At 44.8% G+C, this 26,854-nt stretch overlaps 2 protein-coding genes across 2 annotated transcripts; both read right to left on the bottom strand.

Annotated features, from left to right (window-relative positions):
- Positions 1-2,063: 2,063 nt before the first annotated feature.
- On the bottom strand, positions 2,064-3,235 carry LOC120670359 (zinc finger protein 8-like). Its single transcript, XM_039950440.1, has one exon. The coding sequence runs from the start codon at positions 3,094-3,096 to the stop codon at positions 2,299-2,301; it is 798 nt and encodes a 265-aa protein (XP_039806374.1). The 5' UTR covers positions 3,097-3,235; the 3' UTR covers positions 2,064-2,298.
- Positions 3,236-11,542: 8,307 nt separating this feature from the next.
- Positions 11,543-26,283, bottom strand: LOC120669077. Its single transcript, XM_039948898.1, has 17 exons — positions 25,884-26,283; positions 25,110-25,153; positions 23,946-24,069; positions 23,201-23,315; positions 22,098-22,606; positions 21,177-21,489; positions 20,442-20,700; positions 20,157-20,258; positions 19,725-19,823; positions 18,957-19,400; positions 18,328-18,666; positions 14,489-14,743; positions 14,350-14,400; positions 14,164-14,215; positions 14,011-14,069; positions 13,012-13,057; positions 11,543-11,964 (listed from the first exon to the last, which is right to left on the bottom strand). The coding sequence occupies exons 1-17, from the start codon at positions 26,086-26,088 to the stop codon at positions 11,825-11,827; spliced, it is 3,156 nt and encodes a 1,051-aa protein (XP_039804832.1). The 5' UTR covers positions 26,089-26,283; the 3' UTR covers positions 11,543-11,824.
- Between the last annotated feature and the right edge of the window lie 571 nt (positions 26,284-26,854).

The raw sequence follows: 26,854 nt of genomic DNA, 5'->3' as shown, positions 1-26,854 counted from the left end.
TCCCAATTTCCTTGGCAGCCACACCGCCAAGGACATTATTCTTGGCGGCCGGCAGCTAGGGAAACTTAATTTCCTTGGCTCTCTATTCTTGGCGGATTTTGCTTGGCGGCCAGCCGCCAAGGATCATTTCCTTGGCGGTTTTGCTATATTCCTTGGCGGTTTTTGGCCGCCAAGGCAATTCCGTTTTGGTGTAGTGATATTTGTAGGATTCTTTAGGTCTCTTGGATAGAATCCAAATCATATCCGAGACGTCCAATGCACCGTCGAGACGTCCAATGAGACTAATGAGTTTACGAGATCATATTTGTAGGATTCTTTAGGTCTCTTGGATAGAATCCAAATCATATCCGAGACGTCCAATGCACCGTTGAGACGTCCAATGCACCGTCGAGACGTCCAACTCACCGACGAGACGTCCAACTCACCGTAGAGGCACTTTAGTCGTAGTAAAAAGCAGAGATAGAATATATTTGGAGTGTCCAAATGACCGCTGCGACAAGTTGGACAAATGCAACAAAGAAACAAGAAAAACACAGTGTGACCGGATAATCCGACACCCCATGATCGGACTATCCGACCAATGCAGCCGGATGATCCGACACATGGATTCTGAGCGTCGGACTAATGCCCAGAGCATTCACCAGAGAGCCTGTTTCTCAAGCTAGAAAATTTGCTTCAGGATCGGATGATCCGACGCGTGGTATTTAGAGCGTCGGAGTAATGGTCGGATCAATTATCAGAGACATTGTCTTGGAATTCAAATCCATCCTTCAGCACCGGATGATCCGACGTGGTATTCAAATAGCGTCGGACTAATGCATCGGACTAATAATGTCAGCAATTAGTTTGAAACCTAGCGGCTACCGTGGAGAACACAGTGGGGTCGGATGATCCGACGCCCTTGGTAAGGCACCGTCGGATTATCCGATGCCCTGCGCAGAAAAAGGATTAACGGCTCTAAACGGCTAGTTCAACTTGGAGGGCTATATATATGGGTTCCCCGATCATTTGAAGTTTGCTGAAGTTCAGAGAAACCCTAGACACATTGAAGAACATCTCCAAGACATCCAAAGAGCAAATTGATCACATCCTTAGGTTTAGCACATGCTTTGTGAGTGTTAGTGCTAGATTAGCTCTTGAGTGAGTGAGTGAGTGAGTGAGTAAGGTTGTGTGTCTTGTGCATTGGTTCTAGGAGAGAACCACCTCTTGTATTCGGTGTGCCGGCCCCTTGGAGTGTTGGTGGCTCGCCAGCAACGTCATCGACCCTCCGGCTTGGTGTGGAGCGGTGACGACATCTTTGTGCAGGGGACGTGGAGGCCCCCACCCTTCTTGGTGAAGCTGCTTAGTGGAACCCGGGGCCAAGGTGATCGTGATTGTGTTCACGGAAGAGACTTGGTGGCCGAGAAGCTCTTTAGTGGAAATCGGGATCAAGGTGACCATGGTTTTGCCCACGGAAGAGATTTGATTGCCGAGAAGCGATACTCTTTGTGAGTGCTTCAACAACGTAGATGTAGGTGTGCCTTAGTGGCTAACCGAGCTACGGGATAAATCATCGTGTCAAAGAATTTACTTTCTCTCATCCCTCCTTTAAGCTTTCGCATTTCATATTGCAACTTGTGTGCCTCTACTTTTCTAGAGTAGTTTCTTGATAGGATTAGCTATAGGTTGCATAACTCTTTTGGGATGAGGGTTTTCACACTAGAAGAACACTAGTTGCACATCTAGATAGTATGTTTTAGTTTAATTTATGTGCAAATAGTTGGAGATTGATGTTAAGGTTTTTAGTTTGCCTAATTCACCCCTCCTCCTCTTAGGCTACGATTACCCGATTTCTTTCAGTAAGAAATGTATTTTGGGCAAAAAAAAACTTGATTTTTATGAATTTTGACCGGAATAAAACGAACTAAGTTTGTTCAAAAACTGTTCAGGCTACATAAGACGTATGCATAGTTTGTTGGAGGTAGCCTCTATATATGACCGAATAACATACAGCTTTATTCGATCTTCGAAAATATCATCAAAAGAACCAAAGGGGAACAAACAAGATAATGCATAGCACGTAGTTAAATGATAGTTCAAACGAAATTATCACAAGTCAACGACATGCATGCTTACCTTAAACTAAAGAGAAGTACAGATCATCCGACGACAGTGCTAATGAAAGTCTCTCTCGCAATTTAGCAGAAGAAACATACTCACATAAAACTAACCTCTCTCAAAACAAACAAAAAGAAGAGAAGAAAGAGAAGAAAGTAAATCGGAAGCAACGACCTAAACAAAAGCAGAAGGTAAGGACGATTACAAACAGAGGTCCAAGCTTAAGATGCCATCCTTGTGTCCCAACTCAGGTCTTCCTATCATCTCCGGCGACTGGCCGGACAAACGCGTCGCCGGCAATGCTGGCAGTGACGTCACCACGCTCATCGCCACCTTGTCGCCCTTGCCAGCCATCTCCTTGTACGTCGCGAGCTCCCCCTCGGGCCGGCCGGCCGCGCCAAAAGCGCCACTCCCAGCAGCCGGCGGCGGCCTCCACATCCCCGGCGCCACGGGCATGCCGCCGTACACGGGAGGCCGCGGCACGGGCGCCACGCCGGCGCCATACAAACCTGGCACGGCGCCCGCCCACACGGCGGCCGGGTAGTGCGCCGGCGGCAGCGCGGTGTGGCCAGCGGCGCCGTAGCCGAAGAGGCCGTAGAGGTGCGCCCCGGGCAGGTAGGCGCCGCAGTGCGCGGCGAAGGATGCCTCGAGGTGCGCCCTCCGCGCGTGCTGGCGCTCCCGCTTGTGCGCGTTCTGGTGGCCGCCCAGCGCCTGCGACGTCGGGAAGTTGCGGCAGCAGTAGTGGCACTCGAACTTCCTCTCCCCGGCCGCCGCCGCCGCCTCGCCGCCCTCGCCTGCGACGACCCCCTCCTCGCCGGCCGCGTCGTCTTCCTTGCGCAGCAGCAGCTGGGCCGCCTGCTGCTGCTGGTCGTTAGAGAAGTCCCTGCCGAAGAGGCGGATGGTGGAGTCCCTGCTCGATGGCGACGGGGTCGCCGGCGCGCGGATGAAGGGCAGCTGCGCGAACGAGTGGACGCCGTGCACGTCATGCGGCGCGGCCATGACGACGACGTACGCCGGCTGTAGTGCAGTAGTGCTTGTGTCGCCTGTGCGCGGTGAGCAAGTGGGCAGCAGAGTGTGGAGGAAGATGGGGTGAGTCCCGGTGCGGTTTTAAGGCGAGGGACGAAACGGCCGGCCATTCGCATTGCTATGAGAGGAGGGGGACCGAAGTACAGTACGTGACAGCAGCCGGGTCGTTGATCATCTCGTCAGCGAAGTAAGTACTACACACCAAGGCAGGCGCTGCGTGTACCGCACTGCCGACCTGTGGAAATGCCCGGCTGCCCCCGTGCCGTGGTTACTGTCAGCCCTGTGGGCGATCACTGGCGCCGGGATAGCTAAGCTTGGTCTGTTTGACACGGCTTTGGCTTCTCTAATAAAACTAGCTCTGGCTCCGGCTCCGATTTCTCAGGTTCTCAGGTGAAGCTGAAATTATTTTAAAAAATATTTGGCAAAACAACTCCTCCGAATTATTTAAAATACATAAAAAATGTAAAATACCCATAATACCCTTCCTTCTTTATTTTATTTTTTATTTTCCTTTTCTTTTCATTTTTCTTTCCTTCCTTGTCTTTCCTCATTACCTTCTCCTCATGTTGTTCTTCCTCCTGCGGCCAGCGGCCTCCTCCTGCTCCCCGTGTTATCTCCCTCCCCGCAGGCCGCAGCCTTTGCCCGCGGCCGCCGCCGGCTACCTCCTCCGCGCAGCCCTTGCCCGCGGCCGCCACCAGCCACCTCCTCCCCACAACCATGGCCGACCACCTCCTCCCCGCAGCCCCTTCCCGCAACCGCCGCCGGCCACCTCCTCCCTGGCCCCGCAGGCCGTACCCCTGCGATCGCCTCCAGCCACCTCCTCCCCCACGAGCTGCGCCCTAGCGGGCCCTCACCGAGGGCAAGGATGCAATGGCAAAGGGCAGGCCGGAGCTGTGTGGAGCCACGATTCCTAGCTCCTCCTCACGTGTGGACGGCGCAAGGGGCTCCATAGGCGGCTCCTGACCCGAAGCTGGTGCAAAATGCACCGTTTGGCAGGACTCTTGCTGGAGCCCTTTTTGGAGCCACTTTTGAAGCCTTGCCAAACAGGGTCTTACTCCGTCCTAAATTACATATTATCTCTACTTTTGTAGATACATAGTATTTGATTTGAATCTAGGTATATGCTATATCTAGACACATACTCTCTTCATACTAAAAAAGAAAGTCATTTTGGATAAGATTTGGATCAAACATTGGAAATATAAATTATTAATAACTTTTAACTCCTTGAGTTTCAAAATACAAAAATCATATGAATAGATTTATCTTGAAAAATATTTTCATCAAAATATAAATATATCACTTTGGAGATTGTGCGGCTGTCCAAAATGACTTTTTTCGAGTATGGAGGGAGAAATAAATACCATGCATCTATAGAAGTAGAATGCTACTTTTTATGCCCAATTAGTTGGTATAGGCTTGACAAAACAATGATTTAAAACGAAAATGTAGCCATTCCAAGGTAGAAGAGGCCGGCCGTTTTAGATAATCTATGTCACGTCGCACATAGAACGGGATGAACTGTTGCTCCAAATAACAGAGCTAAGAGCCTCTTTAGATACGTAGGCTTGAAACTGTTTTTTTTTTAAGAACAGGTAGGAGCTCTGCCGTTCATGTGTTAATAGAGTAGAGGAGCAGAGTTTAAACAACGTACCAAAAAACAGGGCCTAGACCCAAAGGAAAAAAAAGAAAAATAAAAGAAGATAGATCCAAGATCTCCTAGCCTGTACAAGGCTTATTAGGCGTCTCACAAGAGATCCCTCACACACCAGGCGCCCGCTAAGGACCATGCACTGATCTCCTCCTTAACCTTCGCCAACAAGGTGTGAATGGAAGACTCTTTTTGACGAAAAATTCTCCCATTCCTCTCCTTGCAAACCTCGCTCTGAGGAAACCAAGATCATTAGAGTGAAAGATGCATGTCTTGACCGGCAGTTTTAGAAGCTGGTGATGATGTGAAAAACTATAGTTTAGAAAAAAGAGGGGCTTGGCGTGGGAGTTTCTAGAACTCCGAAAGGACTATAGTTTTCAATTCTTCACATGGTTTTCAAAATTATGGTATTTTTCTAGAACTCGAAAATATTTTGAATCCAAACAAGACATAGGACATACTAAAGCTGCATTCGTGTTGCTTTTTCGCTGGCTCTGTGTGTAGATAGAGCCATAGAGGGAGCAGGGTATCAGTAGCGGCGGCATGAAGCCATGAAGTATGTGAAAGTGGCATGCATGCATGGTGTGGCTAGCTCTGTAGCTCATGGATATCTCGTCTCGCTGCCTGTTTGTCCCTCTTCGTCCTACCATGTTGGGTTCTTGACAGGAAGCAGACTGGGCTTGCATGCAAGGTTTTCAGGGCATGGCGTGATGTCGAGACTGACTGACTCCACGGGGATGCATGGCTGGGAAGGTGCCTCGGGATTGAGATGGTTTCATTGCCTGTTTGCTTGCTGCTGTACATGTTAGCATTACAGTAGCTTGTCCCATGATGCCATGATTTCTATCATGGACGTTAGAAATATACGTGCTGTCGTGCTCGTAGAGCGAAGGATGCATGGCTGTTAAAGGTCTCGCCTTTACGACATTGCTCTGACGATCTCTGAACTCTACTTGTTCCCTTTTGTCGCCCCTGTCTTTGATCAGTGCTCATCATTCTTGGTGCTGCGTCCGATGGTTGTGTGTGGGATCTACTTCTACGTGCATGCATGCTCGCTTGAATCGTCTCTCTCACTTTTGCTGCATGCTCCAAGGCCCTCAGTGATTTTACCCAAACTTTCATGCAGTGGTACTGACATCCTGTGCATCCTGCAAAGCTCACAGAGGGATACAGAAATTGGGGCAGCTAGCCAGCATCAGACCGGCCGGATGGACGGACACGACAGTTTCATTTGGTCTGCAGCGGCTGGCCTGCATTGTCGTCAAAGCTAGCTAGCTCAGCATCGCTTAGGCCAATACGTACGAGCTCGCCCATTACTCGCAACCGCGTGACCTAGAGTTCTACTCATCGTACGTGTACGACTCCTCTTCGCTGGGATAGAATTGATGGAGTTGAAGATTGTTATCCTGAGACAAAAGATTAAACGACGCCAGTACGGTCGCACGCGACTGTCGCAGAAAGATGGGAGCAGGGAAGCTAGCTAGGCTGGTTCCAAGTCCGTCAGCTAGCTGGAACGCCGGACGGTACTCTGAGTACGCATGCGAGTAGCGGCGACGCGCGATCATTTGCGCCGCCGTGCAACTTGTGATCGCAGCCGTCGTCCGGTGCGGTACATCGCCGCCGTTCGCGACGGAAGGATACATCGCCGCCTGTTACTGCAGAGATTCAGAGCCAGATCAGGACGGAGCACCGGCCGGCCGGCACGTTCTTCTTCCCGGGCCGGATATACGGCGGGAGGACGGCCCGGTGTCGCGCTGGTGCGGGACTGCGGGTCATGATACGAATTGCCTGGGAATTGCCTGCGCGCTCCCCGTTCTCCTTGGTTTCCCCGATCCATCTCGGGCCTCGGCTGAGGCCGGCCGGGTCTCGCTCGCTCTCGCCTCGGTCTCGGCAAAGGCACAGGTATGGGCGTACGCTCGAAGTTCGGTGGCTGATGATGATGATGATTGGATGGGTCATGCGCGTGTGTTGATACTGCTGCCTACGGTCCAACCCCGGCTTCACTTTCGGGTTTAGTTTTCATCCAATAATCCAGTTTCAGATCAGAAACTATTTGCAAATATGGAACCAATTTATTTGAAACAGTGTACAATTATTTAAACACAGCATGGATGTAACAGCCCTAGGTTAATTAAAATGATAAACATGCCATCATATGCATCACTATGCATTAACCATGATTAGATTGCACTTAGGGTTGATAAAACTTTAGGGCTAAGCCCTTCAAAATTATAGAGGCGGACTATCTCTTCCTCCTCTATAGAAACAGTCTGCCTCTATAATTATGGTTATAGAGGCAGATTGTTCGCCCCTGTAGGGGGGATTGTCCGCCTCTATGGGGGACTGTCCTCTATTCTTCATTACGACTGACTTTGATCAACCACGACAAGTCAATTATTTGCCACGTCAACACCCCTGGATGGTCCGCGCTCTACTCGCAGACGGTCCGCTAGTGCACCCCAGTGCGTGTTATGCGTGCAGAACTTGGATGCCACGTACCCCCTCGGGCCCCAAACGTCAGCCCGAACCCTCCTTGCACCAGAGAACTCGTTGCTCTCTCTCTCTCCCCCATTCACTCGGTCTCCCAGAAAATTGTGAGGCGGACAGTCTTCCCCCTAGGGGCGAACGGTCCGTAGTTAATCAACCGGATCTCCGAACCTGTAAGTCCATTGATAAGATCTCCGAACCCCTAAAAAAATGGTCTGCGGTCGTCCTGCGATCGGTCCGCCAAAACGGTCCATAGTTCATACGATCGGAGGTCCGAACTTATGTCCGGAGTGTCCAGACATATAACCGGAGTATCTGAGTAACCATAAATACGGTCCGCGGTTGGCTGGTGGACGGTCCGCCGTTTAGGACCGGCCGGTCCGCTTCTCCTAAGCCGGACAGTCCGCGTTTACCCATCTACTACCCTTGAGACTAACCATAGATAATGCACCTAGGTACAATATGTCTAGCCTCTTTTATCATAGCTTTGCAATGTTGAAGCATGATTTCTCATATCATTTGCATACCATTGCAATCATTTATGGCATATTTACTTATCAAGCGTCATTGCACTTGTGTAGAGACCGTGACACCGGAGCAAGAGGAGGGTGAGCACGAGTCGGAGACCTTGGGAGACGACACCTCCGTTGAGAATCAAGGCAGACACCTATACATCTTTTATCCCTTGTTTTGGATCAATGAAGTATATGTGTCTTGTTTGCGCATGAGTTACTATATGCATCAATGCTTGCTTAGAACCTATTTGATGAATTACCAACCTTGCTTAGAATATTACCTCCTAGGTGAGTATGCTTGTTTAGGTGTCACGAATTATATGCTTAGCCATGCTTAGCTTCGGTAGAAGACGAGAGATGGCAAGGTCACCACCGCTCGCAAGCTATAGGATGTATGTTTAATTCTACATGGTTAGTCAATGTTGGATAAAATTGAGCAACTATGTAAGATGATTCGGACTTGGGGCAAGTATGGTAGAGCCATGTTGGGAGTGGCTCAAATGGTTAGTCTTGCTTGGGTCGATTAAGGACGGATGCGTAATCATTTTGATACTTGAGCACTTTTCCGTACAAACCACATACTTTATAATGGGATGGTAAGCTAAGTAGCATAAGTCGCACCTTACCTTGAGTGGATTCGGAGCGGGTTGTGATGAAGTGTGATCGCCTGATCGGCGGTCTCGGTGCATTTGTCCCTCCTGACCGTTCGCTCATAGCCGGGTATGGGTATGCGAACGGTTGAGGCATGAATCAACACTTATCCTTGGCCATGGATATGGTTGTTGGTCTTGTTTTCGTGTGGGAAAATTTGTACACCCCTGCAGGTTTTTTTATCCGATTCATTGCAATAGCCGCGCTCTCGGTCATTGAGTACGCTCTTGTAATTTGACTTTAACGTAGAGTGATCAAGGAAGTTCGTGGAAGATTGAGCTTATGATTATGATTACTTTATTTATGCAATTGTATTGATGTATGATATAGAGATCATAGATGTTATATCTTTTGCCTATTAACACTTGATCAAAGTTAGATGCCTTTTATGCAAAATTAAATACCATGATCTATCCTTGCTACTAACCAAATGCATTCTCCTTGAGCCCGGACAAGTATATACCCATATTGGATAAGTCCTGTGAGTACCCATTGTACTAATGGTGCTATCGTGAAGTTGATGCAGGTGTTATATATGCAGCCGGAGGCCGTCTTTGGGTACTTCTATCCCACGGATGGAGGTGCAGGGTGAGGAGTAAATGGCCGGTGGCTAGGAGAAGGACACTATCGGCATATAGTGTTAACCTTTTTATTTTGTACTACGTATGGTATTTACTTATTGTGCCAGTGGAGTGTGTTTAAATCCTGGGCATTGATCATGACACATTCCAAGGACTACCAAGATTGATTCTTTTTATTTAGTTGATCAATAAATGATGACTTGATTAAAAGGAATCAATTTGGGCTGGTTCCTCACAATGGAGCATGCATGTGCATCAGCTTATTTGATGGTATAATTTTGATGAGGTATCTCAGAAATAGAAAAAGGCGCCTAATTAACACATTGGCTCCGGAACAATAATTGTCAACTACTATACTCCATGCCGATGCGTCCCCTTCAATGTTAGTAGACCTTTGGTGCCAGTGTTTTAGCCGCTGCTGTAGCGTTTTCTGTTGCCTGCTGGGAGCCTGCGACCATGACCCAACAATGGACTCTGCTGCAGTTCAGGGTATCGTACGCGTTCACAACCTCCTCCTTTCCTTCAGGCTTCAGCCGCGTGTGTGCTTCGTTGCCCAACAAATGATGGGAGCCGCCGTGGTAATTAGCCATATAGAATCGTCGATAGGCATATATAGGCTTATTCCTCGTCTCGCAGTTCGTATATTCTTGCGCAGTGGAGTTCTAGACGCGCGGGCAGGAGAGAGTAGACATTCGCTCTGTTCAGCTGACTTGTCAATCAGCCAGACAGTAGTGTTTTTTTTTCACACCAAATTAGTATCAGCCACCAGGCACCAGCCAGTAGTACTTTTGTTTTACAACAAATCAGCATCAGCTTTCAGCTACCAGTGGCGTGTCGTGTGGGTGATGATGGCAGTATGGCACGGCACACGTACGTAGTACCGTGTACCTCGCCATCGGATCAATACAGACACACGGCAGTACATGGGCAGCCATGGCGCACGCACTCTCCGACCGAACCCAGTGCGGTACCGGGCTCACAAGGTCCCTGTCGATCGTGGGTTGCAACAAGGACGAGGGCCCGGCCGGCCGGCTAGGAGTTGGGCCGCCTACGCGTACATCCAGACCCACATGCCATGCGCGTACCGACATATATCGTCTATCCTTGGCACCCACAGGTACAGGACAGGATCCATGCGTACGTGTACTCCTCGCCCCCCTGCACCGCCCTCTCGCGTAGCGCGTGCACCCACGTGCTGCCCGCGCGTACACGTACGCCCTGCACGCCGGGGGTCAGCTAGAGGTCCATGTCGTACGCCGTCGATCGGTCGATCCATGCACGCCGATCCAGACACAGATGAGCAGCATTTACCGGAGCATATTTTAGACCATCATCGTTCGTTGCTGGTTTACTTATACTTTGGCGCACGTACATACGTGATACGTGCGTATCAACCAGCTAGCTACATACTTTGCACGTGCCCGTCGATACACGTACGTGTGCCGGTGACTGTAGTGTGCCGCTAGCTCGTCTTTCTGTGATCCCACTGACACCATTATCCCCATTACTCCCTTTCGACGTACGTACGCGGTGTCGTCGGAGACGGCGAGATGCATCAATTGCTCCGATCGTCCGATAGATGGGACAACCAAGTGCTGCTGCAGCGTAATGGGCTCATAGATGGGAGGAGTTGAAGATGTACCCTCTCGCACGTGCGCCTGATCCGTCTTCCCCGCCCAGCCGGCATCTTGATGATGGGCCTTAACCTACGCCGCCGTATGTATACGTATATACGATACGGAGAACAAGACGCGGTTGCGTCGTACCCACGCACGCACGCCGAGCGGTTGGTCGAGGAATTCAGTGCGATGACGAATTCAGTACTACAAAACGGAACGGCCGAGGAAGCCGGCGGGCGGCGCCGGTTCGACTCCGAACCCAGTCAACCGCCCTGATCGATCGGGATTCGGGAACGAACCCACCGCTACGCGCGCGCACGGGGGGCTCCATAAAACGTGACACGCGTGCGAGCGTGACCCTGTAGGCCCTACAGCCGCCGGATCGGGGCAGATGGACGGCGGCGACGACGCGGCCTCGTGGGACGACGCCAGCGACGATGTCGCCATCGTCGAAGGAGATGGTAGTACGGGAGGGGCGACGACTACGGCGCCGCCTGATCCGGTGATCCTCGCGATCAGAAACAGGAGGCGGCGCCCGGTGCCAGCCCCGCGCGCGCCGCGGCCGAGGCGGCGTCGCGCGGTGGTCCCCGGCGCCGCCGGGTCAGGCGGCGCCGCGCGGCGGACCAAGGAGTTCATGCGGTGGCGGAAGTTGTACCTGCGCGAGAAGAGGCGGGAGAGGGAGGAGGCGGCGGCGGAGTGGTACCACGTCGGGATCCCGCCGCCGTAGCTTCTGCCAACTCGATCGCCCGGGAAGTCGACTTGTTCCCGCCGCCGTAACTTCTTCCAACTCCATCGCCCGGGAAGTCCACTTGTTTGATCAAGAAATTAGGGTTTTGTCTGCTTTTGTTACCCAAATTGAAATTGTCGATCAGCCACCGTTTAACTAGCCATTTGCGATCATGCGCACTGTACTCATTAGCGGTATCCATAGATTGATGGTGTTCATTCATGAATGCCTCATGGTTTCAGTCACGCACAGGTCATGTTCATGACTGCAAATAATGTACCCCTTACAATTCACTGCGTGTTCTTACTAGTTCGCCTCACTTCTCTGCATATAAAGTTATATTCTAACACAATGTCACCCCCAAGACAATTCGACCAACATAATTTGACTTACAGTGGCAGCAGTAATCGTCCGTAACTACTTATATACCATGTACATGGCACCAATAGAGCAGGTTGACGGCCAAGAATTCATCTAGATTTCTCTTCAGATTCTGAAAAATGGGTGCTTTCGATTTGCCGGGTGATCTGTGAAACTGCATAGTGAGAGCCGCTTGATGCCGCGTAGTAAGACGTCACAGTGAGCTGAGCAAACCTTGGAAGTGCATATGCTGCAACAACAGATCATTAGATATAGGTACTAGGCAGTAGCGACATTTTCCAAGTTAGAAGTCAAAGTTAAAAGTGTGAATGAAGGAGAAAAAGGAGAGGTCTACTAAGTGAATAATTTTGTCAAACCACATGTAAGCAATGTGTTAGTATTAACTAAAGAAAAGAGGATATGAAGCCAGGATTTGCTAGTTGGATTTGGCATGTCTGATGTGTTTGCCATAGGAGTACAAGACATTGAAGGGAATGCAGCCTGGGACAGTTCCAGTTCCATCCGAGGTCATCAGACTAGCTAACATAATATATATCCATACTTTGATTATTAGCTCTATAAAATCTGAATCAACTATAAAAATTAGTAATTTCCACGCTCCCATTTTTTCAAGGTAGCTAATCTAGTTGTGCTTCACATGCTAGCAAATGTTGGCATCGCACCTGACATTGTGGCTATACTTTCAGAATAGCGAATCATGTTCTATTGGACAACCAAGAATATGAAAACGCTAAATAGAACAATTCACGAAGGCCCAGATTTGAAATAACTTTAGAAGGAACTTCACAGTATTTCAGACTGAACAACTAGGAATAAGCTATCTTGTAACTAGCTTTGCTTGGACTCGAAAACTTAAAGACTTTTCTCATATAACAACAAACTATGACATTTACAAGTCAGTATTGTTCAACATTCAGTCGTGGTTAAACAGAAATACTTTTAGACACAAAATTCGGAGTCGAGGGATCTGGAAAGAACTACTAACTTTGTATTATTTATTATAAAGCGTATAGAAAACGAGAAGATGGAGAGGCTCAATTCATGTTTGGACATGAACAAATTGACCATGTCTAATCCAACCCTTGAGACATAATTCCATTCTATTGCATATATAATTTCTGTTTCTATACCCCTGTAGCCAGAACACATCCATTTTTTTTCATATTTTCGTGCATAGAGCTCCAGTCTATACATATGAAGCATTTGTTTAATAATCAAATAAGAAACCTTAGTGCTTAGAATATTTTCCAGATATAAATATAAATTGGAGACTTACCACCAAATACAGCACTGGCACCTGAGAACAGCAGCAGTGGTGGCACCTGCAGAAAAGTAGGAACTTCCAAAGTGAATAAAGCGTAAAAATGCATTCTTTCCCAGACTTCTATAGCCAAGCAAATCACAGAGTCTATAATTAAACAAATGCAAAAACTGGAATTTATGTAAAGGACAGAAAATGCCCAAAACAAGATGCAAGTACATGATCAAAACATAGGACAGCAAATGCCCAAAACAAGATGCAAGTACATGATTACATGCCACAATATCACTAATCCTATAGCCAAACTGGAATTTATGTTAAGAAGGTTGGCTACCTAATGTTTCAATCGACGAAACTGTGTAGGTAATCAAAGATCTCACTTGGACTATTTCTTTTCCTTTCGGCAATACTGTTTTTCAATAATCCACAATGCCATATTCATATCTCTAAATGTAGTAGCATACATCTCAGTTTGGACTTTGGAGTTCAGTTGAGCTTGATGTCTATGTGTGTCTAGCAACATAATATTAGTTTTCTACTTTTCTTTGGATCATGTCACACCCAGTTTTAAGGATCCTGGCATGGATATAGTTATGCATTCGGTTTTGTCCTCAAAACCGAGTGTGATTGATCAAACACTCATCGCCTCAAACCTTATATGCTTTCTGTAAAATAAAAAAAACACATATTCACATTTTTAAAAGCCAGGGCATATTGAAGGTGTTCTTTATTTGCCTATCCTTGTTAAAGCTGATTCCACAGAATCACGAAATAGGTAGAATTTTTTCGGTGATAATTTTTTTTTACCTAAGATCATGTTACCTAACAGAAGATAACTTCCCGTTACCTATTTCAATGTAATAAAATTGTGCTTGTAGTAAGATGTAAGATGTCGAACCAGACTAATAGAGCAATCTTCCCAAGGAGCAGAAGAAGGCTACCAAATATAAATAACAATAGAACATGATTACTCATACATGTACATCATATCAGTAGATAAATACGAAGACTTACCCCAACAAGCAACTGGAGCCACTTCGGTCCCTTCACATGCTTCTGGACAAAAGGGATCCCTGTTCCAAAGGAAGCAACAAAAATTTCTCAATTTCTGGGCACCGGGCTGCCTACTGATTCAACCCCAGAATCTAACAAGGGACTGGCGGATACCTGTGTTAAACCCGTGCACAGCGCTGAGCAATGCGCCGGCGCCAGAACCAGCCTACAATAACAGCACAAACAGGACAAGCAAAATTGCATAAGCTAGCAACGGTTTACCCCCCAAGCTGTAACACCCAAGGCCACGCGGATCTAATCAGCAGCATCGAGAGAGCGAGGGAGGGATCCCGTGGTTACCACGGCGGTGGCGTCGTGCAGGACGGAGGTGATGGCCCAGTCCCCCTCTCCCTGCGCCGCGGAACAGAAGAACGGGGTCAGATGGAACACCACGAAGGAAGGAAGGGCGGGGAGGAATCGGGGAGGCGGAGAGACGCACGGCGGTGGGGTTGAGGAGCGAGAGGCACCGCGGGCAGCGGGGCGAGCCGAGGCCGGGGTTGATGGTGGGGTCGCGGTGGAGGTGCGCGCCGCTGCGGAGCTTCTCCTCGTACACCTCCCGCGTTCCCATGGCGGAGGAGGAGGTTGCGCCGCCGCTGCTCGGGGGAGTTCGGGGCCTCGGGGGCGCGAGGCGTCGATGACTCGTGCTGGGGCGACCCGTTGGTGGTCTTGGACCCGAGACGGTCCACGGGCTGGGTCGATGTCAGAGTTTACCGACCGTCCGGCCAAACCGGCGGAGTCCGGTACCGGTATACCGGATCGGTTTGGCCAGAAACCGGTCCAAGTCAAATTTGAATTTAAAATCTTCTGTGCAAACGGTTCGTGCCGGTAAACCGGTCGGTTTGATCGGTTTACCGATCGGTTTGACTGGTAACCGGCCAAATTCAATTTTTTTCTTTTTTGGTTTAAATTCAAATGCTCGCAAAGTATACTAAATGAATGTTTGTATAACATATTTTAGTCTAAATGAACCCTCCAATCCTTTTTGTACTACTTTTACATTGTATTTGTATACTTTTGTATGCACGTTTTTTTGTTTAACTTCAAATCCTCGCAAACTATACTAAATGAACGAATTTTTGAGAAAATTTGACACCATTAGATTCGTCGCACCTTAAAGTATTTTTAGGAATTTTTTAAGAATTTTTTTTTTAAAATTTAAATTTTGAATTTGGGCCGGTTTGGTACCGTTCCAAACCGGAACCGGGCCGGACCGGTTTGACCGGTAACCGGTCAAACTGGACTAGTTCCCACCGATTTGGTGAACCCTAGTCGTAGTCGATGTGCGTACGCCGGTTGTCGGGGTACATGCTATTCCTAGGCAAATCCTCAAAAAAAAGAAATTCTTCCAAACCTACCCAATAATAAATTATAATACAAAACTAAACAAGAAATTCGCATATTTCTTACAAGTTATAACTAGCTCTAATTTGTAAGAAAATTAAATGGAAAGTTAGAATTTGTACCGGTTGTTAACAGTCAAGTGCTGGCAGGCATGAGCATGCTCTGCCAGTCAAGCGCTGGCGGGCATGAGCATGCTCTTTTTTTTTTAAATAAATCTTGAGAATGCTCTACCAGATGAAGTGATGATAGCATCCTTCAATTCACAAACGATTTCGCACGCTCCTTTTCAAAGATCCGTGTGTTGATTTCCACCATCTATTGAGTTATCATCACATGGCAAAAAGATCCATGCGATTTGCGTTGCATGCATATTAAGTCTACCATCTCTATTTATATTTGTTATGAACTTAAACTTTACACACATTTAAAGAACTTGATGCATCCGACTTTCAGAGCATCGATAGTGTAAAATATAAATGGATGATATTGCTCCAAAAGGCATAGAACTACATGCAACAAGCATAAACGTGAACCCATTGGAATGGTTATGTAGTACATTATTACTTGTTTACTCACAATCCAACATGTAGGGATTCAAAGGACCGACAAAAACCTAAACAAAAAAGATAAATAAAAATGATGACTGCAATGCTCTGTTGGATACTCACTTGGCTCTTTATAAGATATTTTTATATTTTAAGAAATAATAAGACGAATTATGGAAGCGAGTGACTTAGATTATTAATTTGATCATGCAAATAGAGAATTGGATCAGCCACATCAGAATTTACGATAAAACTATCTCTACTTCCCATCAAAACTTCAGTTTCTCATCTAGAAAGGAAAGGCTGATTCACTCGCAGGTCATACTTTCTATGATCATATTCTAAACATCCATGAAGAGGACGTTTGGATCCCTCCCATACACACGCCCTAGTCTGCCCCATGAAGGATGGGGTACGAAATATTCCCATAAAAAAGTTGTGCCCCAATACTAACAAGTAACAAATCATAAATAAAACTAGTATATAAGAAATTGTCAGATTGCTTAACTTCTTTAATTGGACAGATTACTTAATAGTACATAGCTACATATAAATCGCCTTATAGATTATCTGTTTCACGTAAAATTTTGGATGATAGTATGATACAAGAGGGGAAGGTGAGAGAAAGAAGTGGGTGTTTGGCAAAAGGTCTCATGACCTAAAATTTAGTATCATTTATCCTCCAAGCATTATGAGTACAATATTTATTTGTTCATCCACAAACTAAGGGATATAATATTTATTATGAGATAAAAAAAGAGATTAGAGTACAATATTTATTTTTTCATCCACAAACTAAGGATATAATATTTTTTATGAGGCAAAAAAGAGGACTTATTGCAGAGGTTGTTTGTTAACTCATCCTACGTGGCATACTTGCCCTAACTAGCTTGACCTTTTCCACACAGCATAACCAAAGGTTCAAGCTGGAACATATAATGGACATCCCGAGCTAAACCAGCTGTAGAAACTGTTTTGCCCGTATTGCACAGCCTTCTTTGGTCATATCGATTACCTATTTACCTTATCACTCTTGTTTCATCCACTAACAGTGCACATGATTCAGGTATTCAGAAAGTAGCCCAATATTGTTCGGTTTGACACAGTTTCACAACAATAGGTTGTTTATAAAATCTTTGATTGTAAATCATTCCAGACATTTTTTTTCAAAAAAAATGTAGAACAATGTAGCACTAAAAGTACAAGAGCATCTCTAACAGATTACTCATCTCTCTCAAATAAAAAAGATATTCTTTTAATAATGGAAATACTCCAGTAGATTACCATTTCTACATGCTAAAATATTTTTGGTGATTACTAAAACACGCCTTCCTCTTACTCAAATGTAGAAAATTTCTCCATCTACCCTATCTATTGAGTAGTCTACTACAGCAGTAACTACCAAAAATATAAAAAAATATTATTTGTGATGAAGATAAAAAAATATATATAATAGACAATGTAAGTAATCTACTGAAGATGCTCTTAACACACATTATAGACCACTTCCTAGCGCACCACGCAACTCTAGATGGGGGGTTTGAACAATCGAAGGTCCATCAGAAAACCCAAGCAGAAGAGCAAACAAGTCATGACTACAGTGTTCAGTTGTTTGCATGTACGATAGGAAACTGGCAAAACTAAAACTTGACAAACTGAGGAATGTATCTCTCGTATACTTAACGAATGTTGAATAATGAACATTTTGTGCATGCGCCAAGCATCAAACAACAAACAAATGAACAGTGTTGAATAATGCCAATTTGTACATAAAATTCGGCCTCAACACATCCACACACCCCCCAGGGGAACTTGATCAATGTAGTTACAGTCAACTATACAGACTAACATAACAGATCTTCAGGTACCACAGCAAGAATAATATTCACTTGTCCTCTAGCAGTTTCAAGAATAATTAAAAATATTGCCACAAGCAATTAAATGGTAAATCGTAGTTTCAGAAGGAGCCAACCAAGTTACATTGCCTGATGATTCATGGCGTGGAAGGCCTCAACTACAAAGAAGCCCAACAGGTTATCACATTGCACTTAATAGCAGAACACACAAAAATGCTCACTGCGCAACTAAAATTCTCCACACAATGTGTAAATAATTAAGATTAGGACACGGCAGAACAAAAAGAAAAGAAATCAACCTTGGTGCTCGTGCGAGAACTTGCCCAATGTTTAACTCAAATCTACATCATACCAGTTCAGATGGGATACTGAATTCACCTGGGGGAAGGAAAAGCTAACAAAAACCTTGTTATAGCTTAAAATAGATCAGAAAGAGCTGCACTAAAAACAAAGGTGCTTCCTGTTAAAAGGAGCCTACTCTTGTTACATAAAGGCTCTTGTGACCCCCCTAATTACAGATAATTAAGAAACCTTCAAAAGCTGGGTCTCCAATTCATGTGACCGAGCTGTGGTTGCTGGTAAGCCCCAACTTGGGGGCCAGGAGCAGCCACCCCAACACCAACATTGGGGCCAATCGCTGACGGCACCTGTTGATGCACCATGGGGTGCGGACTTACAATAGAGGGAGGTTGCTGGGGATGGTACATGCCTGGGAACTGAGCATGAGAAGATTGGGCCGTAGCATTGAAAGATGCATTCGCTGGATTTGGCACAAAAGCACCAGGTGTTGCTTGACCTGATATGTTGTAGTACGGAGGAACCTGCATAGTTGGAATCTCTCTAGCTGTCTGAATCCAGATGTCAGATGTCTCGACCTATGGAAGATGCACAAATTAGTAAAAAGGAAGTTACCGACAAGAAACACAGAAAGCCCCACCTTAAATACACCAAAGTGAAAACTGAGCCTAAGCTATTATCATTATCAGTAGTTTGATTAGTTTCCTGTGGGGATGGAATGCCACCTCTCCATCTGATTTACATTTACAACGCAACAGATGTGGTACTAGCTAAAGTACACAACCCAATAACAAAGGCTACCGTCCTCTTAATGCGCTACAAAACTATAGCAACATCAAAAACAATACCAAAAAATTGTGAATTGTACCTGTGGAGTCGAGGCATAAATGTTGTTGTCCTTGTACTTCATCCTATTGACATCATCAACACCAACTGCAGCACCAATAACACCAGGAGAACCAATTGTAAAACCAGCTGGGTGAGTGTAGTTTCCATATCCAGACGGGTTACCAGCTGGGACTGGTTTATACTGTGTAACTCCATACTTCATGCCTCCTGCAGTTAAATGTGAACCTCCACCCGGCATCTGAAGATAATTATTCCCATTTGATGGATAAGGGACATTTGGAGAGTAGTTTGGCATAGGCACAGGATAAACTGGAGAATATAGTTGTCGGTATGGCATGAAATTTGGAAAATGTTGCACATGCATTTGAGGGTACATCTGTGCTGCAGCTTGTTGCTGAGACATATGTTGCTGCTGTGAAGAGATTGCAAAAGGGCTGTTGCTCACCATCTGAGGATTTAGTGCCTGCAAATGTCAGCACACGTCATAATTTAATCCTGAGATCTGCAGACCTAATATTACAGAGATATTGCAAAATTATTATTTTCCTTGAACTGTGATATTATGTTTTTATTCAGATCAACAATGAACGCAAGTTTACTTTATGAAAACAAAAAAGGACAAAATGTGGCAACAGTCCAAACATCTTTGTCATCTTTCAGCCTGAGATAGAACACTAAAACCAAGACTGCAAGGTGAAAAATAATCCGCCCATAAAATGTCAAAAAGATAAAGATAGCGAGTAATACAAAAAGGGACTATAGGAAAGAATGGTGAAAACAATGGTACCTCAGAAGTGGAAGGAAGTACTTGTGAGTGAACATTAGAATCTGGCATCCTGAACACTTGCACAGCATTATCTGCTTCCGGATTTTCTGAAGGATACCCCTGATGAGAGTGAAATTGTAAGCAATGGAATAACACATTTCATCGAATCACTCTACTAAAAAACAATTGTTGATTTGGAATAAGAAGTCAATCTCTGTAATATTTCTCCACCAAAATATATTTCGAATCATTCAAATTGAATGTACTATTTGTTTCAAAAGGTACTTCACAATATTATAACATCAATAGTTGTACACATTAAAATAGGAATTAGTATTTTAAGTTGCATCAAAATGTAAACTACATCCAGAAAAGAGAACATTTTTAATAAGCAAAGAGTGTATGAATTTTCAGGGAGACCAATGAGCAACTGAGTTTCAATAGCACAAATACCTGAGAAGAGGAAGCTAATATTTGCTGATGTACTGGTTCCACCAGTCCATATAGCTGTGCTTCATTATTTGACTGCATATTAGGATCTTCATGACTATATGTCTGCATGGCCAGTTCTACATGTCATTCAAGATACCAAGAAACTCTCTGAAAAACAAATTGGCTTTTCTATCCAATAAATAACCTAATAACAAATAAAATGCCAAACAGAAAAAAAAGGCTTCAACCATGTCAAGCATTGACAAAATATGCATTGTGAAGGTCAAATTTCCTCATTTAACTTACTGAAAAAGCAGTCAAAGTTGTGGTGATTTGGGTACTTTCTCCATCTGCTGCACCGATTGGAGTGTCGCTCTGAACTAAGCCCAGACCATCATCATTCTCTACTTGTCCACTCATTCTGTCACTATCTTCGGATGGTGGTAAGGAAATCTCAGCCGTTGATGTGGAGAGGTGCTGTGAAGATCTGGCTTGCTCATCCACATCATCATGTCCAACACCCAAACTATCATCTTCGCTAACCTGTTGAACCGGTTCTTGTACACTACATATAACAAAAGGATTATCAGAGAATGCCATATTATCTAAATTACACACAGCTCACATCAAAGTGCGTTTGCAAAGCGTTCAGAAATGGCATGCTTGAATTATTATTAAAAATAAGGGAAAAACAAATGAAAATATCAGTAGGATCTGTCGAATATTATCACCAAAAAAGACTTAAATGTAATCTAAAAACCAAAATGGCTATATCAATAAAACTGCAGGACCAAACCATTTACCGAGTAAAAGAATAGATGATGTTAGCAAATTGTATATTTAACCACAGATGTGATGTTAAACTAAAGAATCTTATTGAATAATAATAAAGTACTTAAAATTTAGAAAATCTATCATGAACTGCATAATCTAACTTAGTATCTTCTAAAATAAAGAACTTCCAAGGGATCAGCTTCAGGCAGCAATATTGTTTAGTTCTGGCATAATAACTGATAAAAAATTGGAAAAGGTTCACCTAACTGTTCTGGTTGTTCAGAGTCTGGAGAGGTTGAGGTCGGTACTTGTTCTGAATCAAAACCAGATGTAAAACTGCCAAACCTTAACTTTGTCTGCTCATATTCCGGCACACGAAGATGTTCTGGGATGATAACATGCTCTACCTCGTGCAGGTTAGATTGCGAAAATTTATCAGACAAGCCATTTACATCTGATGCATCAGCATTTTCAGTATTGCTAGCTGAAGGAGAAACAGCATCAGCTACACTGTTATCCGCATCAGTAGTGGATGACTTCTTTGTCGATTTTGGCTTCCACTCCTTAATAGGCTGAACAGCTGCAGATACAGAATTTATCATTTTATCAGATTATTTGACATACAACATGGCTAGAGAAAACTTAAGAAGCTAAACATTAAGTGGCAAGGTCTAACTGTTCAATTTGGCAAATTTCTGGAAACATGGAACATTTTCAGAAAGGGTATCTTAAATTAAAAACCCATTCAAGTCATGGTTCTCATGGCGTCGCCTAGGCGACAAGGCGCTCCGCTTGTTTTGGGCTAAGGCGTCGCCTTAGCCCGCCTAGGCGGCTGGGCGGTGGTGACTCGCCACAGCTCGCCTTACCGCCGTAAGAACCATGATTCAAGTAGATCTCCACACGAAAGCGAAAAAGTAAACACAGTTACAATGAATTTTTACATGAGAGCCAAATATTTACATGAAACATACAAAAAAAACTGCAAAATATGAAGTTCACTGGAGCACAAAGTACCCAGTAATAAAACTGATTAAAACCAGCTAAAGAAATTATTGTATGTAAAAAATATGTACTACGTTTGTTTTCAAACATAAAAGATAAAGCACATCACTAATCCAAGTTTTGTTTTCACAAAATCCTTACAATTGCTGACCAAATTACAGCATAACCATCAATTAAGAATTTTACCTTTTTGGTTACTAGTAGGACCCTGGTGATACCTGTTGAAGTTTTGGGCAACAAAAGATCTACCAGTAGGCCTTCCACGGAACATGGTGTCAGGTCTCTGGTTTTGTTGAATGTTTCTAGACATAAAAGCTGGGTGCCGCCCAGATGTCCCAACTGAGGAAAAATTCCCCCTCTGATTATTAGCATAAAAACTGCCCGGTGCATGCATCTGAGAGCCCAAGCGGCCAGCAGATTGCCTAGTGGAATTAATAATGCCAACTTGACGTCGAGCAGGTCCAACAGGTCCACCAGCATTCCTGACATTGGTTGGCACATGGGCTGGGTCAGAACCTGGAAAGTGCTGCTCGTTCCGAGAGTTCTTCAAATATGGCTTTGCATGCTTCTGCATAGCACCCTGATCATCCCTCTTCCCTTGAAGTGTGTCAGAGTGGGAGTTTGGCTTAACATTTTGATGTGTGATCTGGCCATCTGAAGTTGTAGCAGGTGAATGGTTTCCACCAGACTGAACACTGAACATAGACATCCAACAAGTATTAGTTTGATTACAAAATGTGCATATGCAAAATAGCTGACATAAACGTTTAAAGGAAGAGAGCACTTTTCAAATTTATATTTTTGGTCCATGAGGTTATTGAATTATTGAAGAAGTAGAAAGGCTCCGGAATCTAGCAACATAAATCGCGAAAATGGCTGTAGACAAGATGTAAACCTAATGGATATGCAAAATACACCTTCAGACAAAGCAGCTACCTGTCAGCATCTTCCATTTACTTCAAGATATGTATCCTCTTCGTTTCACAAGATGTGTTCAAGTACCATAGGGCACAGAACAAAGAATCATCAAACCCAAATCACTATTTCTCACAGCATTAAATTACGGTTGATAGTGAAGGTGATGTGACATCTACAGTTGATTTTCTCTAATGGCTGACAATCGACGAGAAACAACCTTTAGCTATAGAGAAATATAGTGACGTGGAAAAGAGGACAACTCATCATACAACTTAGCCTGAACTACACGAAATAATGGCAAGATTGTTTGACAAACAAATGAGCGTGACAAAGATTAACAACAGCAACAGAAATTGTCAAAACAATAATACCTCTTATCAGATGTTTGTACATTTGGTAAACCTTTGTTTCCTGGTTCTGGTCTGTTTTCCACTGCACCATGTTGAAGTCTGTTGTCCCTCACAACCCGAAATTCCCTATTAGGGCCTGCATCAAGCAATGACTTACAATTCAGGTGTGAGGCTGCAATCATGCAGACATGCCAGGTAAAATGAAAAACACTTCCAATATGAGGGCAACAGACTACAGAGCATATCGCAATCTGAGAAAAAGGAACTCAATACTTCATAATGAACCTGCACATTTTACATGCAGAACCAAATAGAAAATCATGCAATTTCAAGAACTAAGTAATATAAAAAGTTCTAATGAAATTATTCTAGAGGTCTATTTCATCTACGATAAACACCACTAGAAAGAGACAGCTCGCCAGATTATTTTTAAAAAATTTTGTCATTTTGCTAATTCTAGCTGACAACAGCCAACAAAATTTGTTATTTGTCCACTGAAAAGGCTGAAATCCAATATTACTAAATCTAAAGTGTTATTTGAGAGACATTACTAAATCCAGTTCTATGGAGAGGGATCGAGGAAATAAACGCGCACATCATAAAAGGCATAATGACAATAATCAAATGGTTTACAAGATTGTACAATGGAATAGCACAAAAAGGTGTTACAGCAAAGCCAAAGATGAGAGAAAAACAGCCTTAAACATTTTAAAAACCAATGGCAGCTACATAAGGCTTAACTTGTGTAGAAGTTCACTTATGCTACCTGACATCTGACCCTGATTAGGAGCTCTTCTTTCATTCTCAATCCTTTGTGTGTGCGGCTTCATCCATTGTGGGTTCTGCTCAACCTGTACAGTACTATCAGCAAAGCTCTTCTGACCAGAACTCTAACAAAGCGAGAGAGAAAAAAAAAATCAGCATAAGAGAATGTAAAAGTAAATACTTATTAGTTACATAGTGGACTTAAAGAGATGCTTTGATGAGAATTTACGACCACCCAGGCGAAAGCACTGGTGAAGCCTCATATAACACACTTCGACAACAATATAAAGAAGCAACAAAGGGCATCTTTATTCAATTCATAGAGAACTAATTAATAATTGCATATCTGTGAAAATAATTAATAGCCAGGGCTGAAAGCTTGCACATAAGGTGGGGTCTGGGAAGTGAATTTCTAGGCCATTAACGACCTGGATGTTAGCCCTACCACTGCACAAGGCCCACCTTCACAGTTCAAAAACAGTACTCATACCAAATACTAAAAACCTTCGATCACCATATGAATGTTGCACAATGTACATGATTAATAAGCGGCTATGGCCTCTTTGTTGAATGAGTAATTTGGCTGCACGACCACACACTCTTTTGGAGCACCTAAGGTTAACTTCCATATCAATCATAACCATAGTTTTGGTGCGCCTAACTTTCGTTGCCACCAAATCCTACCTGGGGAACTAGTATTTCACCTAAGTAGTTGAAGGTCAGTTCAACTATAGTCAAGAGTACAATAACTCTCAAGGTCTAGTATTCATTATCTGTAAGCTACAAACCTGTTAACAAGGAAAAACAAGAAAGTGCACAAAACAGCAAATGGGCTGTTGGTGTATGCATATCTTGTGCAGGAACGACGTATATATATACCATATGCATCTAGTGTTTCCTAGGGCAGGTTTCCTTTTGTTGGCACTTGGAGTGCCTGCGTGTACACAATTTTAAGGGCATAGAACCCCCCAAGTGTGCTTGTTTGGTTTAGACTGTTTGAAAATTTGTTTACCAAAACACTGTGACAAACCTAACATTATGACAAAAACAAATCTTGTACGCTACAAACAAAAGGAAAAGTGTAATGCAAAAGGTTAACAACTTCATTATTTAAAAACCTTCGGTTTGCCATTGTACTGAAAAAATACCAAAACTGCTAAAGTACCTCTTTCTTCTTGTCCCTTTTTCTTTTCACTTCGTGGAATGGATCTGCAATTGCAAACAGAAGAAGACTTACTTCCACAAAGAGAGTATGACAAGAATTACCACCACAGAGGCAATGGATTACATATAATGGTATCTATCATCCATCAACTAAGTTGATAAATATGGAGGATGCCACATGTTCGTAATATTTTGCCAACAATAGACACTCCACGAATCAGCATCACACAAAACCTTCAAAGCAACCTCTCAAAAACAATTAATGGAAAACATCACTATGTAATTCTTACCTGGGTACACAAACACCACAAACAATAGTAGCACTGCCTGACAAATTTACCTTACCAACATAAAAGCCAAAAATACAAATAGTGAAAAACTGGAACTAACAATTTGACGCTGCATAAAGGCCATTGGCATATCGACATCCTTGACTAATCAAGATCACAGGCTACAACAAGACCCTCTTGGTTACTAGTATTATTATTCAATAAAACGCTGACCAACCCAGCGAATATAACATTAATCACCTCAAATCGAGTGTGAATCACCAGCAGAGCCTCCCCCAAATTGCTACAGCTCGAAAACCCTAGGCCGTACAGCGCCCCCCCCCCCCCCCCCCCCCTCCACGCACCCGCGAAGACCTCGCGTGCAGCGGCAGAGCCGACCCAATGCGGCTCGGCGCACGCCCCCAAAACCCTAGCTCCCGGTGCGGCTCGAGATCGACCGAGGCGACCCAGATCGGGGGTAACAAGGCAGAGAGAAAGGGGAAGACCTTGGTTGAGCAGCTTCTGCGCCGTCTCGTTGGGGTCCATATTGGACTCGCGGAGGGTGTCCAAGATGTCGGCGTCGGAGTGGCCTCCGACGACCTCCTTGATCGACTGGATGGTGGACTGGATCGCCGTCGTGGTGGTGGGCGAGCGCGCCGCCCCCGCCCTGTCGGAGCCCCCGCGCGCCCCGCCGCCGCCGCCGCCAGCCATGCCCGCCGCGAGAGTGGAGATCGCCCGAACGCACGCTAGGACGGGGGAGGCGCTCCCGATCGCCGCCGGAATCGCATCAAACGACGCGAGGCCCTGGGTTTTGGTTGGAGTGGTTAGGGCCGGCTGGGCTCGGTCTCGGTGGGTGCTTGGTTTTCCAAGGGAGGGGAAGGAAGGGGAAAAAATACGAGATAGAAATTGAAAAGGACGGTGTTTGGTTCTTTTTCACGTTTTTACTGTAGCACTTTTGACCAAAAATTTAAACTATCAAACGAAGTCTAATTACAAAACCATCTCCACAACCCCTTGTAAATCTCGAGATGAATCTAATGAGTCCTTTGACCGCGCGATTAGAGGATAGTTACTGTAGCATCACTGTAGCAAATCATCAATTAATTACAACAATTAGATTCGTCTCGAAAAATTACACCCGTCCCTAAAAAGGTTTTGCAAATAGACTTCATTTAGTACTCCATGCGTACGAGATTCTCTTCTCGAAAAACGTGCGCGAAAAATTTTTCATCCAACCAAACACGGCCAAGGTTGCGCGACTTGCGAGGAGGGGCCGGGTGTGGTGGCCGCTGTGCACGAGTTTTTCGGCCGGGCGAGACGAGTGATTCGTGAATGCGAGGCGACGGTAGAGATGTTCAAATGACGGGTATACCCCTGCGTGGGAACTGCGGCAAGCGTGGGGTTTCCGCATTTGTCTTGGGGAGAGGGGTGGAAGCGTCATTTTGCGTGGCGGCAGGGTAAATTCGATTTGTTTTGG

Source organism: Panicum virgatum, chromosome 4N (genome assembly GCF_016808335.1).
Source record: "Panicum virgatum strain AP13 chromosome 4N, P.virgatum_v5, whole genome shotgun sequence".
Lineage (NCBI taxonomy): Eukaryota > Viridiplantae > Streptophyta > Magnoliopsida > Poales > Poaceae > Panicum > Panicum virgatum.
The sequence above is the reverse complement of the archived record's forward strand: the minus strand, read 5'-3'. Positions and strand labels throughout refer to the sequence as shown.